The following is a 17744-nucleotide window of genomic DNA, read 5'->3' on the forward strand; positions in this document are numbered from 1 at the left end:
TTGTGACGTTTGCTTTTGGAAAAGTTGCATTGTTAAGTGTTTGTTTTTTTCTCAAAAAAAAAAAGTTGAGGAGGGTATTTTTGGGGGGTAGGGGTGGGGAGGTTTTTTTTTCTCCATAGGGGAGTATATTGTTTTGGGTTGAAGTCTTGCATTTGCTGCTGTTCTAAAGCAATGGAATAAGCTGGAATAAAGCTTTGCCTGGCATATACTGGTTTGTTTGGGTGTTTTAATGACTTGTGTCTATTCCTGTGCAGAAGCCCAAATGCTGTGTGAGGGCTGTTCTGCAGTCAGTGGTTGTTTTGACCCTTACCAGCTCTCTGGAGCACTGTGAGCTATGCTGAATGTTTTGAAATGTTAATTGTACTTAATTAATTGAACTTGCTGCAGTTGTGCTAATGAAAGATGAAGCTTTTCCTACAAATATGAAGAAGACCCAGTGGAATGGTTTTGCTGCCACATGTGTGCAACATGCTGAGCTGTTTTAAGGACCTGCTGCTGTTTTAAGGAGATCTCACCTTTTACTCCTCTTCTCAGGTGTTGAAAAGGGGGTGCTGTTTTATAGTGGTGTTCCATGCTCCTGTATAGCATAGCTGCTCCCTCCTCTTCAGAAGCTGTGGATTTTTTTAATGCTGAAACAAGGGCTTAGAAACCCAAGGTGGCTGATAGTGAATCTCACAGTAGATCTCAAGTGTTAGTGCTGACTCAGTAAGACAAACACATTTATTTGCTTAATAGAGACAATACAATTTAATTAAATTCTGAAAGACACAGCTGTTATTGCAATCTCATTTTAAGATCACAGATTATGTAAAATATTTAATTACACTGTTAATTTCTTAATTTGTTTGCTTCAGTGGTTTTGTTCATAACCTGATTTTGAAATGAACAGAATTTAGAAGACACCCTTCCATGGGGCAGCTTCAGGCAGTTCTGATCCAAAAAGGAGAGCCTAAAAGAAGGCCACCCAGGTGGGGGCTGACAATCTTTGTCCACTGTCTGTATCTGTCAGTGGGAGCCACCTGAGTCCCCTAGAGACCATTGTGAGTACCTGGAGAAAGCTGAGTGTCTGGGGGGTGATTACTACCTGGCCAGACCTCAGGAGCTGAAGCAGTGCTAACAAGGACCATGTAAAGGGAGCTGTACAGGTGCCACATCTGTACTTCCCCTGCAGTCTGTGTGAGTGATAGTGGAAACACAGACAAGGGAGGAGCTGCTGGAGCTTTGCCCAAGGGCAATTACAGTTGCTACTAGTGTGACCCAGGGAAAAGCTTCTGAGATACAAACATCATCCTCTATGTATGGCACTAAACACATCTTAGGTTTAAGTGGATTAAGCTCCTGTGAGGAGTCCTGTGTCTGGACTTCCTCTGCTGTCAGCTGAAATCCTTCCTGTAGCTTTTACTGTGACTTATTTTAACAAGACACAGTCTTGAAGACCACCCTCCACAGGCATCTCTAACTCCCAACTGTTGTCAGAGCACAGCTGAAATACTTAGAATCTAAACAGGAAAGTGGTGGTTTGAGGTTTTTTTTGGTTTCTTTTCCCCTACCCTGCAGGAAAGGCTTGCTGGATGCAGACTGACATAAAGCTTGGTAAACAAACCTGTAGCTGAATTCCTTGGAGCTCAATCTGTCTTTCTGCAAACTTAATTCTAGTCAAAACCAGAAAGAGCATTTAAATTATACCAAGTGATTTCCCCAAGCTGCTTACAAAGCAGAAGTTACCCTACTACAGTATTTCAGAGCATCCCACTAACTCATTTGAACAGAAACCTCTGTTTTTATGATTATGTAACTTAGTGCCTTGCCTTTTTTTGCCTTGCCCCAAAAGCTTTGTTGGTGTTGAATGCCACCACATGTCTCAGCAATGTCTGACCAATATTAGTGTCCTGATGTCCATGGCATACAATACTCCTTTGTATTCCTTACTCAGGTTCAGCAGGAGATGTGTCAATGTTGGTTCCAGGAATAACATTGGGACCTATGCCATCCACAAGTGAATCCCACTGATCAAAATCCTTCTTAAGACCTGTAGGGTGGCAGAAAGAAAACCAAGTGGCCATGAGTTAAGTGACCAGCTTTTTGTCAAACTACACTGAAAAATGAAATCAATTCGGCAAAGTAGGGAAGGAAAAATGTTTTAAGGAGGGAAAAAATGATACTCCAAATTTTTTGTACCAGAACAAAATGTCAGTGATTTTCTCTGAGTTGCCAAGATCACAAAAGTAACTGACAAACCTCTAGAAGAAGTCTGACTTATTTTTTCCACTGATACACTTATTTTGATCTTGTTTTAAACTGAATGGTTATATAAAAAGCTTCACAGGAATGAAATATTAGTCAACTTCCTACTTTGCTGTAAACAGATACTTACTCAGATGTTTCTGTAGGAAGGCTAATGAAGCATGATTGCTGATATCAATAGCTTCATTTGGATCTATTTCTCCTTTTAATTTGAAAAATCTTGCAATGATTCCTCCACTCACAAAGGTGAAATCAGGAAAACTCTGATGTACTGACCCCCTGCAAAGAAAAATGATCAACAGGCTTGTAAGACTGCCTGTTAAATAGCCTGATTAAAAGATACAAGACTTCAGTCAAATGTCGTGTGCTGTCTTTAAGAGAAGATAAAACAGGTTAATCTCAGAAGCAAGATCAGCAGGAAATTCTGCCCTAACCACAGAAGGGAGCAAGGTTTGTACATGCTTGCTGTAAGTCACTGTAACTGCAACAGCAATAGAGAGCTGGTTTGGCATAGCATCAAAATCAAGTTGTCTCCCTGCTCAGTGGTGCAGGGTAGAGCCATCCCTCCCCTGGCTGCAGAACTGCCCCCAGAAGGCTTTCAAGTGTTCAAATGCAGGTGATGCACAGGGCTCAGCACAAAGCTTGTGCCCCAGGGCAGGAATGCACACCTTGGAGTGTCTTTAACTTGGGGATCCTGGCTGCTTTGAGAGGTCTCTGTCCCTGCTGTGGGGGATGTGTGGCTAATTTAAACATACAGTGAAAACCTGGGCCATGAGGACAGACAGTCATAGTATCATTTAGGCTGGAAAAGACCTCTAAGATTATTAAATTCAACCATTAACCCAGCACTGCTATTCCAGCTCTAAACCATGTCCCTCAATGCCACATCTACATGTCTTGTTAAACACCTTCAGGGATGATGACTCCCCAATTTCCCTAAACAGCCTGGTCCAATTCCTAACAACAGTTTAAATGAAGAAATATTTCCTAATATCCAATCTGAACTGCCCCTGGTATGACTTGAGGACATTTCTTCTTGTTCCCTGGGAGAAGAGCCTGAACCCCCCACCTGGTTCCACCCTCCTGTTAGGGAGTTGTGAGTGAGGAGGTCACCCTGAGCCTCCTTTTCTCCAGGCTAAACATTCCCAGCTCCCACAGCTCCTCTTCCTCCTCAGACTTGTGCTTTAGGGACTGTCTGTCTGTCTGTCTGCCTGCCTGCCTGCAGTTACCTGTAACTGCACAGTACCAACAAGAGCTTCCACCACAGACGGAAATGATGGCTCCTGAGCACTTACTTGATAGTGATCATCTTCTTGTTTGTGTCATTGGAGATGAGCTTCTTAATCTTTAAGATGTTCTCAGCCCACTGGAATTTTTCAGAGTTGATAAAAAGCAGTGGCTGCTGGACGCTGTTTTGGTAAATGTCATCACCTACAGGAAGCATCCATACATCGAGGGCAATGCCACACCTGCCAAACACATCTGGATATTGGCACAGAAGCAGAACGCTTGGAAATTCTGAGCATGCTTTGAGTTGCAAGAGACATGGTAAAGAGGAAGTCTTTCTGATACTGAACAGGTAAATGAATCACTTTGTATCATAATAATCTCTACTCTGGGGGAAGAGAATTAGTCTATTCTTTCCATATGTTGGTCTCCACTGCCAGGTACAGCTGGACTGCAGGGTCCCATGGTATCATGATATAACAAGATGCAGCTGTTATGTTCCACCATATCCCCACACTTGGAAAAAGCATGGCTAGAGAAAGCAAGACATGCCAAACAACTCTCTTCTTCAGGAGTCAATTAGTAGTTGGGGGATCCTAGGTAAAGTGCCCTGCTCCAGACCTCTCAAGTGCCAGATGTCTCTGGCCTTGTTTTGCATACTTACCTAAATCTTATTTCTTTGCTGAGACTTTCAATAACTGTAGCACCACCAAAAGAGTGTCCCATCACAGCTATTCTGCTAGTATCAACAGAATCCTGTCAAAAAAATCCAGGTGCTGTAAGAGACTTTCTTTCCCAAACTTAGGTTTTTAAAGGGAATAATTTTTTTAGACATTAGACCCTACTGAAGTAGGAAGAGCATCATTTCAGCTCTGTTATTCTCTATCCAGCTTTGGATGACCTGAGAATATTTTCAGAGATCTACACAGTGATCTTCAGAATACTTTACATGAACCAGTTTAGAAATGGAAGGGGGAAATCAGAAGCATTATTAGGTGTTTTACAAAATGCAGGTGGCACCTTCTACTCACTTTTAGGCTGTTCCAGTCAAAGTCTGAATGTAATACATTTGTTACTTCCTCTCCTGAATTGATTTTAAGAATGAGATTGAGAGCTTTGATACACTCCTGTGCTCTTTGCTGCACCTGGGGAGAAAGAAAGGGTGGGGTAGAGCAGTGGAAAGAATCATCAGACAACTGCCAGGCTTGACAGCCCCTTGGACACAAGACTTACTCTGATAGTTTTCCCCCACTGAACTGCAGAATGGAGCCATCTGACAAACAACAAAATTGGTTTCTGGTGGTGTAAAGAGCTGAAGCTCTTGTGTAGAACCTCTACACACAGAGGCATTTATCCCTGTAACATGCACCAAAGGCCATCAACTCCTTCATCCTGTCACTGCCTAAGAAAAGGAGTTGTTGGGATGTACAAAGGTTCAAGTTGCAAAACTCCAAGGAAGGCTGACTCACTGATGCTTCTCAGGCTGGATAAGCAAATGTCATTCTATCACTGCCTCATCACACAATAGCCTTGAAACTGTCTTTACACTGGATAAACCAAATGAAGAAAAAATGAAGCCCATCCCATTTTTTATATATACTCATCCTTGAAAACTGTAGTGAAGCTATTGCAAAAAAAGATTTTCATTGTTCCATAAGAACAGTTTTTAACTGGTGTGTCAGTAAAAGAAAAGCTTCAAGAAGAACCAAGGAATAATAGAACCAATGTACAGTAGTGATCTTGGGAAGCAGTGTGCAGGTAGCCAACAAGATGTCTGTGCATCACTGAATTTCAAATAAATCCCAATCTCCCGACTTCTCTACTTGTGAAATTTGCAGACAACAGCTTCTGAAGGTTATTTCCAAGCTCAGACATTACACTCATGGGTAGGACATTGTACTCATCCAGGAAATGACTCTTGTACTATTGTCTGTATGGCCCAGGGAGATAAAGAGAAGCACCTCCCTGGGTAAGTTTTCATTAGCTGGAAAAACCACTCACATACTTTAAAGGTCAAGTGTATGCTTGGAAGAGCTTGTCAGTATGGCCACATTTCATGCAGCTTGGATACTGCTTATAATAAATTGGAAGTCTGCACTGTTTACATTGCTAAAATACACCTTCAAGTGTGGTAAGGACTATAAAACAAACATCCCACTCAGAGCAGCCATGATTCATCATTCCATGGAACAGTAAATGAAAGCTAATGCAAGCCTAAGGCCACATAAACACTTGAGCTCAACTCTGTGTCACTTTTAGGCTGGGCTGGGCAGTAAAACTGTAAGAGACAGAGAAGAAACAGAAAGTTGAGTGGAACCAGAAGAGAAACAGATGACTCAGCTCAAAAGTGCAACTTCAAGAAAAAGCTTTGTTGAGAGAGCAACTTGTGCTATTGTTGGCTGTTCCACCTTCAGGGGCACAGGACTCAATCAATTTTTGTATCTTCCCGAGCCATGGCAGAAGACTGCTCCTCTGGGCAAAGGGAGGCTCTGCTATCCCTAAACACAGCCCTCCTGCCACACTTCCCAGAGCACAGAGCCAGCCCAGGCACCTGCTTATGGCGCAAGCAACGCTCCTCCTCGCCAGTTTTCAGTTTCCTGTAGTAGATCCACTCCTTCTCCATGTTAGGTGGAGACTCTTCCTGTGACTCAGAAACAGACCTTCTTTTACAATAATATGTGGCTGAAGCAGATTCATCTCTGTAATACAAGAGGAGGTTATTTCTGAGAGTGCATTCCATTTGGATTGAGATGCAGTCAGCAAAAGTTTCCAATTTCACTCATCTGAAGAGATTCAGCTATCAACCAGTGCTGTTGCAATTGCAACCCAAGTGTACACAGACTTTCTAAATAATACAATAACCCCACCAAAACTCCCACATCCTCTGTATTCTTCACCTACTTTATATTCTAACAAAAAGAGTGAAAAAAATAGCATATCTGAAATGCTATCTATGATAGCACAAATGATATCTACCCCAAGACTTTTCATTCTCGGGCTTATCTAAACAAAAGTCCCTTTGTTTGGAGAAGAGTTGAGCTATGGGCAGTGTGGGCAGGGCTGAAAAAGACGTTAGTTTTGTTAAAAAATCCTGAAGCTCTTCTTTTAGAATAAATAACATTCTGTTCAATGTGAGAAAGTTGCTTTCCATCAGAACTCCCAAATGTACAGCACACTCACCTGTGCTCCACAGCAGCCACTATAAAGCCCTGAGAAGCCATCTCTATGCAAATAGCAGAATAGATTGTCCTGCAATAAAAACCACACTCTGGTGAGATGTCATTCTTTCAATTCCATTGCTCTTTAAATGCTGACCATGCTAGGTATGCACTAGTCTCCACTCAATATTTCTTCTCTTTGAATCTGCTACCCAGCAAAGCAAGATTTGGTATGCCAGGCACCACAGCCTTCACAAAAGGTTCACAAAACCTTGGTACTGTTTTACTGTCTGTTCAGAAAGGAAGATGCCACTGATTTTTAATAAGTAGCACACACAGCACTTTGCATCTTCAAAGAGCTGTCCAAAAACTAACCAGCTAATTTTCACAACATCCTTATGGGCTGGTAAATTATCTTCTCCTCCCTCATAACAAAGTTAAACACAAATGGAGTTCCGAGCAACTTGGTCTAGGGGAAGGTGTCCCTGCCCACAGCAGCAATGATCTTTAAAGGCCCCTTCCAACCCAGGCTGTTCTATTATTCTGTGACCAACCACAGACCAGCCCTGCTGTTGTTTCAGTGGGGGCATAAAGACACACAGCAGCCTATTCTTCAAATCTCTTTCAGATCCACAAGGATCTCACCCCCCTACTGAAATCTGTTCAGAACCACCCTTGGAGACTGCTGTCTCCATAGACAACAAAACCAGTTTATCAACAAACTGCAAAATTACCGAAAAGCTCCAAGCCCATGGGAAAAAACAAGAAGTGGGTATTTTTCTCCTGGCTTAAAAGCAGCATTTGACTTTGCAGGACAGGTCACTGAACCTAAGTAAAAATGGAAGCGTACATCATTATAAATAAAAATGGAAGTGTACATCATTATTACTGGAATGAGAGAAAGGATTTGTTCCTGTGGAAAAGATCCCAAGAATGTAGTGATCACTACATATCAGAGCAGTGATCACTATGAGAGAATGTAGTGATCACTAATATCAGAGCAATCACCTAAAGATAAGGTGCCAAGACTCATCTTTAAAATAGAAAGCAAAATGGATCTGATTCTGAAAACACGTTCTACTTGGCAGAAGATACTTGTCTTCTCCCATCCACAGTCTGGCACAAGGTCTACATATCTCTGAAATCTTCATAGTCAGGCATCCAGGTCTTGCTGACATTCAGACCTTAGGATCTCTCTGACTTTTGTATATTTGCACATTTGCTTGTGGGATTTAAATCGCAACACACAGGTGCAGCAGACCTAGAGCAAACTGCCCAGACACTTCACACTTCTATCCACAGCAGTCAGGGACTGCTGAGAGCTGGGGTCACCTTCAGCACTCTCACTACACAAACCCATCCCACAAAACCACACTTTTTTACTAAAAACTCTTCTTCAGCCCTGCAGCAGCAACACCCTACTCATGGAGCCTAGAGGCAGTGACAAGAATAAAGGAATAAAACCAGAAGGAGTCTCACCAACATAGTAATGGAAGAGCCTTTCTCCTACAACTCGGTACATATTAAGGAAGTCAGAGAGTCCCTGATAGTATTCTTTGTCTGGAATCCATCGTGCCTCTTCCATATCTGTGGCATCATATGCTGGATAGTATAGGCGCAAAAAGCTTCCCTGGGATTAGGAAATAATAAAATTAAAAAAGGAATATTGGTATTTATCTATATATGGCACAGAAAATGGAAGATTAAAACATTTATATGGAAGGTTTCGGTTGCAAGAATGCAGTTCAAGAGAATTATGAGAATCTCATGAGAAAATTATTATCATATACAGGCTTTGATGCCAATCCTATGTCAGAATCTTCCTGTGCCCACAATGAATTTAAAGTAACATAAGATAGACATCATCACAGGTGGAGATACACATCACCTTCTCTAGGTTAGCTTAAGGCTTATTAGAAATACTTCATTTAATTAAGTTAATTATTACAAACACTCACTACCTATTTGCTCAATCCAGCATCTTGCTGGATCTTTTCTTCTGTCTTCTTCACTGGGAATGGTTTGATGATGTGTTTTGGTAAGTTTTATAGGGCTGACTGTCAAAGGGGTGACTGAAGATGACCTGAGAGCTGGAGCACCTCTCCAAGCATGACAGGCTGAGAGAGCTGGAGCCATTCAGCCTGGAGAAAATAAGGCTTTCTAATGTGGCTGTAGTGTTCCTGCCTAAACTGAGCAGAGGCTGTCAGCAAAGCCCTTGGGCAGCTGCACGGCAAGGGAGAACAATACATCGCTCTTCCTCCTCATCAAGATGTTCACAAGTGTCTTGTGGTCCATCCTTCTAAACACAACTTTGTTAGCCTGTGTTTCATCTGCCTCTATTTCTCACCACCAGTTGAAATCTCTTATTGTCTGCACTCCAGGTATCCCAGGAAAGTTCCCAAGCTTTCCACACACACAGGGACCTTCCATACCCCCTTGTCAGTCTTTTTCCTTCACAGACAGCAGCAATGTACCAATGCACAAAGCAGACTTCCCAGAAGATGAACTGTGTGCAGTTTGCATTCTTAATTCCTGGTTTACAAGGGAATTTGCAGCACCCCATTAAAGTTCATTGTCATGCTCCAGCTGTACTTTTAGTTTAGCAAGTTACAATCATGGCCAAAATAAACATGAGCTTTGAAATAAAGCCTGATTTCTTGAACACTAATTTATCTGTTTACCGAAAGTTTGTTTAATGAAGTTTGTTTCTATTCACTTATCAAACTTAAATCAACCTTTGACACAGAGACCATTGTGGAAGAACCTTCCTCCACATTGGTAGTGATATCAGCTTGATCTCAGAACAGTCCCAGTGAACCTCCCCAATGACTAACTGATTACCAGAAAGGGGAAGGGGTTCATTATTTATGCCTGAGAGAACTGCAGTTGCTTATAATGCTTATGTAAAAAAGCACATAGGCTGACTGCAAAGAGAAACTCATCACTTCTCCGTGCTGATACAGAGTAAGCTCAGTAAAGGAAAGCATGTGAACCATTACAAACTGATCTCAAGTTCCACTCCATCTGGCTACTCTGTGGAGTAAAATCACAGTGTAAATGCAGGAGTATTCTCTCAAAGGCAAGAGGATTGGAAATGGAAACTCACAACAAAGCTCAATACTGGTCTGGTTAACGTCCCTGTCTTATTATTGTGGCTTCTCACTGTGCTTACCTCTTGCAAAACTGACATCCTGTTCATCTCCAGTGAGATAAAATCTCAACAGACATCTCGTCTCTTACCCTGCAGCTGAAACACCAGATAGGCTCATCTCCCAACCCTGCCAAATCCTGTTGAGATCTTTGTCTTGAGAACAGCCACAGTCACAGAGACTGCGTGTGGAGTCTCCTCAGGAGCCCAGCACAGGAGGCAGCAGTGGGGTGGGTGGGAAGAACCCCCTGGGTCTCAGGAGGACACAGTTTCTTTGCAGTATCTTTTGTAGGAGAGTCAGAAAGGCAAGGACATTAGAGGAGGGAGGAACTGGCCATGGGAAAGGCTTGCAGGTTACATCCATCTGGTAAATGCCCAGCACACATCCTACACCAGGATGGAGAGCATAGAAAGCTCAGCTGTGAATGTCAGCATGGAGCACACAGGCAAGACCTTCTGCTTTAAAACTGCAGCCATTTGTTTCACTAACACTGTGGCTTAAATCCAACCAGTCGAGAGCTTTACCTCAACTGCATTTTCTGTCATCAGGTCTGTACATCCAACTGAGTGTGGTCCCTTTCCTTCAGGGATCCTGTAAAATTTCTCAGTGCTGTTGGTGCCCCACATTTCTATTGGTGCCTTCACCGACGAATCTGGGGGAAAAAACAAAAGCAAATCAAGAGACCACCATGGCCTCTGTGTCCAGACCACCCACACTGAAACAAATCCAGCACGCTGAAAATCCAGAATTAGGAAAATCAAGATTAAGCCAATACAGAAATCTGTTCGTAAGAAACAAAGAAATCCCGAATTGTCAACCTGACCTGTTCTACTGGGGATTTTCCTTGTTGTATCCTGAATCCCAAGAAGGAGACAGCACGGTGCACTTACAGAAAAGTGGGATGAAATCTTTGGCTGGCGAGGCCGCGGCGGCACTCGGGAGATGTGCGGCGCTACGAACCGCACAGAGGGAGGATTCTGCTGCTCCTCGAGGAAAATCGGCCTGTGCATCAGGGGGAGTGGGATGTCACAGAGAAACACAACGCCGCTGCCATTCTTCCAGAAGGAATGACGAGTCCCAGGCTCGGCCCCAGGCGAGACGAGGTCGGGCTGTCCGTGCCGGAGCGGGTGTCGGGGCGCTGTGGCCGTACCTGGGGTAACCCCTCCGCGCCGGGCTGGCCCCGGCGATGCGCAGAGCGCGGGGGAAAGCAGCCGCATCCCGGGTTGGGCTCTATCTGCCGCTTTCTCCCTGGGGAAGGAGACACGGAGCCATCCTTCTCCCGGTACCCCGCCGCCCGGGGCGGGGCTCCCAGTGCCATGTCACGGCTGCTCCTCCCCGGAAAAGCCGCGGGACGGGCGGCCGCTCCGCCCCGGAACAGACCCTGTGAGGCGCAGCGCGGCGGATCCCGGTCCCGCAAAGATGGTGCGGAAACTGAAGTACCACGAGCAGAAGCTGCTGCGGCGGCTGGACCTGGTGAACTGGGAGGTATCGGGCGGGAACTTGGCGGAGGTGCGGGCGCTGCGGCGGTACCGGGTGGGCCGGCGGGAGGATTACGTGCAGTACAAGGCGCTGGCCCGCGCCGTCCGCGCCCTGGCGCGGCGCCTCCGCGACCTGGGCCCGGCCAGCGCCGCCTTCCGCGCCCGCTGCGCCGCCGCGCTGCTGGAGAAGCTCTACGGGCTGGGGCTGGTGAACAGCCGGCAGTCGCTGGCCGTGTGCGAGAGCCTCTCGGCCTCCGCCTTCTGCCGCCGGCGCCTGCCGTGCCTGCTGGTGAAGCTGCGCATGGCGCAGAACCTGCGGCACGCCGTCACCTTCGTGGAGCAGGGGCACGTCCGCGTGGGGCCCGAGGTGGTGACAGACCCCGCGCTCCTCGTGCCCCGCGCCGTCGAGGACTTCATCACCTGGGTGGACGCGTCGCGCCTGCGGCAGAAGGTGCTCGACTACAACCAGGAGCGTGACGACTTCGACCTGGCCGCCTAAGCCTGCCATGCCTCACAGGACACGCTCACCGATAACACCACCACGGGATATTCGCACACCTGCAAAGGGAGCCAGAAGGAAACTGTGCGCATCCAGTGTCGTGCTGACCTGCTCCTGGCTCCCTTTCACAGCTGATGGTTCCATTCATCCATTCAGAGGAACAACCTTTACACATCCACTGCTTCAAGAATACATCCAGTGGCCCAGCTCCATCATCATCTCTGGCAGCTGTCCTGGTTTAGGGCAGATTTTTCTTCTCCCCCGCTTCACGCTCAGATCTAAAGGTGCAGAACTTATTTCTGTGCTCGAGACAGATGGGGATACCAGCATCACCCCAGGACACATCTCAGCTCCATCATCGTGCCCAGCTCCCTCTTCCTTAAATGTGCATCTCCATCATCCTTACATCCCATAAAGCAGAAGTGCTTGGAAAAGTCTCTACCCAGTTGCAGGAGAGGATTTTAGTTAGGCTTAAGTGCTTGGCAGCTTAACAGCAGCTGCTGGAAGGGGTTTTAAGTCAAGCTGATCAACTGTTTAAAGACTGAGTTTAGCTGCTTCACTGCCCTTTTCCAAGAGGTTGTTCTGGTTCCTCCTTTGGCTGTTGAATGCACAGGAATCAGTTGAATGCACAGGAATCAGTTACTTCTGGAAGCGTTTTCTTTTGATATCAAGGAATAAGGAGGGGATTTCTGCAGGCCAGCAGTAAACAAGAAGACTAAATACCATGTTTCTGGAACTGTTAAAAGTTTTAGCCAAAAACGGAATTAAAAACAAAACAAAAAACTTTATTGTCATGTGTAGTTGTGAAGGGAAGTTTGATGCTTTGAGTTGTGTCTTTGCTATGTGGGGTTCCAGATTACCATTATGCATCATTTATGGATGAGGATCTAACTGGGAGGTGTTGGAGCAAAAGCTGGTGTAACCATAACTGCAGATTTGGGGAAACTTCTGCATTTAGTACATTAGCCAGGGGCTGTTGGGAACTTTGTTCCTTTTTGATAAAAAAGCAGAAAAACAAAAATAAAACTGTTGGATTTTTTTTAGTTGGTGAAGAAATGTGTGGACTGCTTTATGATATAGTTTCTCTGAGTTTATTCTGATTTTTAAATGATCCAGTAAGCCCTGTTTGTCACCTTTCTGAACTTTTTTTTTAATTTAAGCTTTTATGTAACTTCTGTAAGTCTGGTTTTATTTTAATAGCTAGAAGGCTATTACTGAGTTGTAAAATGTTTATCCTAGGAATGCTCTCTTTCCCTTACCTGGGGCTATGAAAGGATTTGGCAGTAGGTTTAGGAGCAGAGCTGTGACTGTCCATCCCAAATCCAAAGAGCTGGAGTGCAGCTACTGTCAAAGCTCTGGATGTGGATGCCTTAGTGTGGCTTTTTTGAACAGAAGAAGTATTTACGAGGTATGTTTTGGAGATACTGCATGACCATAATCTGTAACCAAATATGTCAGGCTTTTATAAGGCAAACAGAATGTTTACATTTCTTCCCAATCTCATAAGCCCGCTGTATTAAGCAGAACAATTAATAAAGCAATAGTAGATATTAAGAAAAGGACATTAAACAGGTGGATAAACCACTTGCCTACTACTGTTGTTTGTACCTGAATTTATTTCAGTAACCATAACCTCAACAACATCTTAACCTTTTTCGTAGAGCATGCATCTTGCTGTAAGAAATGCAACCTGAAAAAAAGTTTCACACATGAAGCCTGACTTTTAAAGACCTTCCCAGCTTCCCTTTCCTCTAGAACAGTGCCATCATTTCTTGGGAAATTTAGAAGGTGCCTTATTCAGGTGCAGGTTAAAGCAGTGCTTCTGCTGTGCTTTACTCTTTTGGAAGGAATTTAAGTAACAGCACAGTTACTGTGCAGGGCATTTTAGTACTGAGATGCTGAACTCCTGCTCTGCCCAGTGTGTCCAGCCCTTGGAGGAACTGTAGAAAAGGAAATATCAAAGCTCCAGCCTGTCAGCCTCTGCAGTTTATATCATCAGCCCATTCCTTTTGTTTGAAACCTACTTTTTATCATTCAGCATCTGTAGCAGAAGAGAAATAACGCTGTAGACTGTTAAGCACTGGGAATTGATTTTCCTAGAAATATGTAGGATAACAGCATCCATCACCTCTGCTCTCTTCCTATGGTACTGGAAATCAAATTTTTACATTCTCTGAGAAATCAGGCTGTGTGTTTATATGTCTGTGTGCTTTAGGTCTGGAATTTCTTAACTGTGCTGGTTGTACAGTAGCTGAGACCTGAGATGAGTGTCCTGCTCCTCAGTTTTTAACACCTCACACGTCCCTGACCAGAGCTGGGTCCGCTTCAAGTACAATAAACAGATAAAATGGAAGTTCCAGCAGCACAGCCAATTCCTGCTGATGATGACAACCAGGGAAATAATGGCTTCCTTCCTTGTGTTCCACCGTGGTTTTGCCTTTAGTTCCTGGGTTTGGGTTTGTTTTTCAGAGCTGACATGCTGTGGCCACTGCTGGGTGGTTCCCACAGCAGTTCTGGAGCTGAGGATTGAAAGGGCACAGGAAGCAGCTCCTACAGCCTTTCCCAACACTTGGATAAACATGGAGGCTTTTGTTAAATTCCAAGGCTGATCCAATGTCAGTAAAATTGGCAGAGCTTCCATGGTCTTGTGTAAACTGGCATGAGGATATGATCCAACATTGCCCTTTTTTGGGCCAGGTCCTTCCAACTCTCCCCTTCAGTGCTCCAGGGACTTGCAGCAGGAGAACTTTGCATGTGAGAGTAACAGGATGGGGTCCTGGGTGTCACTGTGCTTCTTCCCTGTACCTTCTCAAGTGGGCTTGGTGTTCCTCAGGTGCCCCAGCATCTCCATGTGTCTTGTGGGAAGTTGTTGCTGCAGGACAGAGGATGGTGGTGCTGGCGATGGGGCAAACTCAGTCCATGCCTGACAAAACTTGGCAAATGCCACCTCCATATGTGCCTGTCCCAGGAGCTGGGGGGTGCAGGGGTACCAGCTTCTCCAGAAAGGAAGAATGGGGCTGCAGGGGGGTTCTGGGAAGTGCAAAAGCCATTGGAAAACAGCGAGCAGTTTCCAGGCAGGAGCTCTCACTTGGATAGTGAGCAGCAGGAAAGGAGGTTTTACCAGGGCCTTTGGTTTTAGGTTCGAGGGGATTATTTTTTCCTCTGTTTTTTTTTTCTCTTTTTTTTTTTTTTATTTGTCCTTTGTTTTCCCTTTTGTGTTTTCTCTTTTTTTTTTCTCCTGACCTTGGCTTTCCCTTTATTTGAAGGCTGCCAAAGCAGAGAAGCTGAGCCTGAGGAATGTGGGGGAGCTGAAGGAAGGAGTCCTTCACACTGACGCCTTTTGTGCTGTAGTGTGTAAAAAGCTGAGGCTGTCACTGAAATGCAAATGTGTGGCTTTTCACTGATCTAAGCTCCATTTTTTTCCCAGTAAACAAGAATGCTGCATGTGTTCAAGGCTGCATCCATCGACATTTTGGTGTGGCTTAATGCTGACCTCAGTCAGTCACTGACAGCACATCACCAAGAGCCTTGGGGCTGAGGAAGGATGGTACATCCCCTTTCTCAAGATGGGGAATGGAGCTTGAGAAACAGGTGGAACTGGGCAATTCCCAAGTTTTTGGGTGATGGTCCTATATTCTGGGCTAGGCCAGGGCCTCCCAGCCTTGCTGAAGGGCACTTCCCTATGCTCATGTCTGCAGCACTCCCCACTAAGAAACCCCATAGCAGATGGAAGCATCACTGTCCCCTTTTTGAGCTCTGAATAAGGTTTTAAATACATCCCCTCTCAGATCTGACCCTGGAGACTCCCATTTCTCATCACTAGGGAATGGGATCACCTTAGTCCCTATCCCAGAAGCCAAAACATTTCAATATTCACTGAATCTGGGGGATTATTATCTTAAGAGTTATGTCAACATTTACATGAGAGCCCCTGTTCTTGTCCCTGCTTTTAAATACACCATTTTAGGCAGTGAAGCATCTTTTCTGACCCACTGTTTGTTAGGCCTGCAGCAGGACTTTGTAGCAGGAAACTTGCCTGCTGGGAACTACCCCCTCTCACTTCTCTGCAAGCACAGCAGTCTCTTCCTCCCTCGTATCAGCTGATTTTGAAGACAAAAAGTGTTTTGTTCCCAGCAGGCAGAGAAAGGGGAGGTTACTCATTAATGAGAGACGGAGATCTGAGCATGTCCCATTCCTTCTGGAGCTGCTGTTAGGGGATCCCGTGTGTCCCCAGCAGGGTGTCACCACAGTTTGATCCCACATGTCCCCAGCAGTAAATCACCACAGTTTCTGGGCTGCTGTGAACACGTCAGTAGGGTTGGTGAGTGCAAGCCCAGGCAGCACCACCACCCCAATCCCTACCCAGAGGGGCCACCAGCTCCTGAGAATGGCTGTGTCACAGGGTAAAGTGCAGCCAGGCTGACCCGGCGGGTCCGTGTCGCTGACATGGCAGTCCTGAACTTGTCCCTTGTACCTGAGCTTGGACTTGAAACACACCAGGGGAGCCACGTCCTAAAAGCACCTTCTCTCCACACCAGCTCCAAGAGCAGCTGGGGCACAGGGTCCCGTGCATGTATGGGGATGCTGGGTCTGGAGAAGGTGAATGCTGTGCTGGAAGAGCTCTCAAACCTCCTACACCTTGGCCCTCTCAGCTTCCCCGAAGAATGTTGGTGGGGAAGGAACGCTGGAAGTCACCTAATCCAAACCCCTGCTCAAAGCAGGGCGCGCGTGGGGCTGCCTCAGGTCTGCATGTCTCAGTGCTGGACACCTGAAGCACACTTTAATCACCCTCAATGTAAATTATATTTTCTTCTTCCATCTAGTCGGAGTTTCCCCTGCTGCAGCCTGGGACTGCTCCGTCCCATCCCCACGCTGACACAGCCGTGTTTGAGGCGGGTTATATTTCCCTGAATGCTGTCCACACACGGATAGGCGAAGCGACATGTCCTTGTCACCCCTGTCACCCCGTTACCCGGAGTGACTCCCACCCTTCCGCAGGGATTTGGGGCTGGATAAGGAGCCCCAGAGGAGCGCGATCCCTTGAGGGCTGGGCACAGGGAGTGCGAGCAGTGAAACTGCGTGAGGTGCTGCGCAGAAATTAACTCCTTAAAATTCCCCTCACGTCACCATTGCTCCTCCCGTGCTCCCCCCAGATCCTCTTTTTGCTCTTTGCGGGGCTTCACGTACCTGCTGTGCGGTGTCCCTGCCGCCCCCCGCTCCCGTCCCGCCGTCCCAAGGAGCGGGATGTCCCCTCTGGCCACCCACGGCCCTCCGGAGCCGGGCGAGCAGCGGTTGCTCCCTCAGGACGCCGCCTCTGTCGCAGGCACAGCGACTGCCGGGCTCTCCCCGAAGGGGAGGGACCAAACTTTGCCTTAGTTTCCAGCTGAGACAATCTTTCTGAGAGAAATCCTCCCTGGGCCTGGAAAACAAAGTTCTGCCGTGGAGGCATGCCCAGAACTGCCTGCGCGTCCCGGCGGAGCCCCCGGCCGCCGAGGTGCTGGGCCGTGCCCCGGTACGGCAGGGACAGAGTCATGTGCGGGCTCCTTGTGTGTGTGAGCTCTGGATCTCCCGGCTGGGGCTGGCTCAAGCAGAAGGAGCCCCGAGGGAAAATTCCCCCGGATGGGTTGCAACACCCCGTGGAGGAGCTGCAATGCCTGTGGCCGGGTGAGCAGCGCGGGACGGCGCTTCGGCTCAAGGTTGTGCTGTAAAAATACAAATATTTTCCTGTGTCCTTATAAAAGGGATAACCACAGTCTAGGGAGGCAGATCCCACTTTGGGTGTGACATCTGGGGTGGCTGCAGAGGAGTTTAGCACAGGTTCCTACCTGTGGGGCAGATCTGTACTCACCCTGCTTTGCATAGTCCTGGCGTTTGCCCCCTCAGTAATGCTGAATGCAGGGAGTTCACCTGAAGTAATAAAAGATTAATTTAGCACCAGCAATAAAAGATTAATTTTGTGAGAGATCAGCAGCTGTGAAATGCCCCTATG

At 46.3% G+C, this 17744-nt stretch overlaps 3 protein-coding genes across 10 annotated transcripts in view; 2 read left to right on the plus strand and 1 right to left on the minus strand.

Moving 5' to 3' along the window:
• Positions 1-1492: 1492 nt before the first annotated feature.
• On the minus strand, positions 1493-17303 carry PLA2G7 (phospholipase A2 group VII). 3 transcript variants are annotated; one of them, XM_014269399.3, is made up of 11 exons: positions 16943-17303; positions 10303-10430; positions 8109-8259; positions 7364-7457; positions 6652-6720; positions 6023-6170; positions 4503-4616; positions 4136-4227; positions 3540-3713; positions 2375-2523; positions 1493-2029 (listed from the first exon to the last, which is right to left on the minus strand). In XM_014269399.3, exons 1-11 carry the CDS (start codon positions 17286-17288, stop codon positions 1926-1928), a joined length of 1569 nt encoding a protein of 522 aa, XP_014124874.2. In that variant the 5' UTR covers positions 17289-17303; the 3' UTR covers positions 1493-1925. The 3 variants fall into 3 exon arrangements, with proteins under 3 accessions (XP_014124874.2, XP_074392636.1, XP_014124875.1); XM_074536535.1 differs by lacking the exon at positions 16943-17303 and adding an exon at positions 10602-11127; XM_014269400.3 differs by lacking the exon at positions 16943-17303 and adding an exon at positions 10669-10811.
• IMP3 (IMP U3 small nucleolar ribonucleoprotein 3) lies at positions 11140-13339 on the plus strand. The gene has a single exon (XM_074536542.1). It carries the CDS (start codon positions 11198-11200, stop codon positions 11753-11755), a length of 558 nt encoding a protein of 185 aa, XP_074392643.1. The 5' UTR covers positions 11140-11197; the 3' UTR covers positions 11756-13339.
• The window catches only part of ANKRD66 (ankyrin repeat domain 66), a 61824-nt gene continuing 61339 nt past the window's right edge, over positions 17260-17744 (plus strand). For 4 of the 6 annotated variants that reach the window (XM_074536538.1, XM_026795464.2, XM_074536540.1 and 1 more), the window contains exon 1: positions 17319-17451. In XM_074536538.1, the coding sequence (XP_074392639.1) occupies positions 17375-17451 (77 nt within the window). In that variant the 5' untranslated portion in view covers positions 17319-17374. Of the gene's footprint in view, positions 17452-17744 lie in introns of all 6 variants that reach the window. The other 2 variants (XM_074536539.1, XM_014269403.3) reach the window with 2 other exon arrangements.

The sequence above is a fragment of the Zonotrichia albicollis genome, chromosome 3 (genome assembly GCF_047830755.1).
Source record: "Zonotrichia albicollis isolate bZonAlb1 chromosome 3, bZonAlb1.hap1, whole genome shotgun sequence".
NCBI classification, from domain to species: Eukaryota; Metazoa; Chordata; class Aves; order Passeriformes; family Passerellidae; genus Zonotrichia; species Zonotrichia albicollis.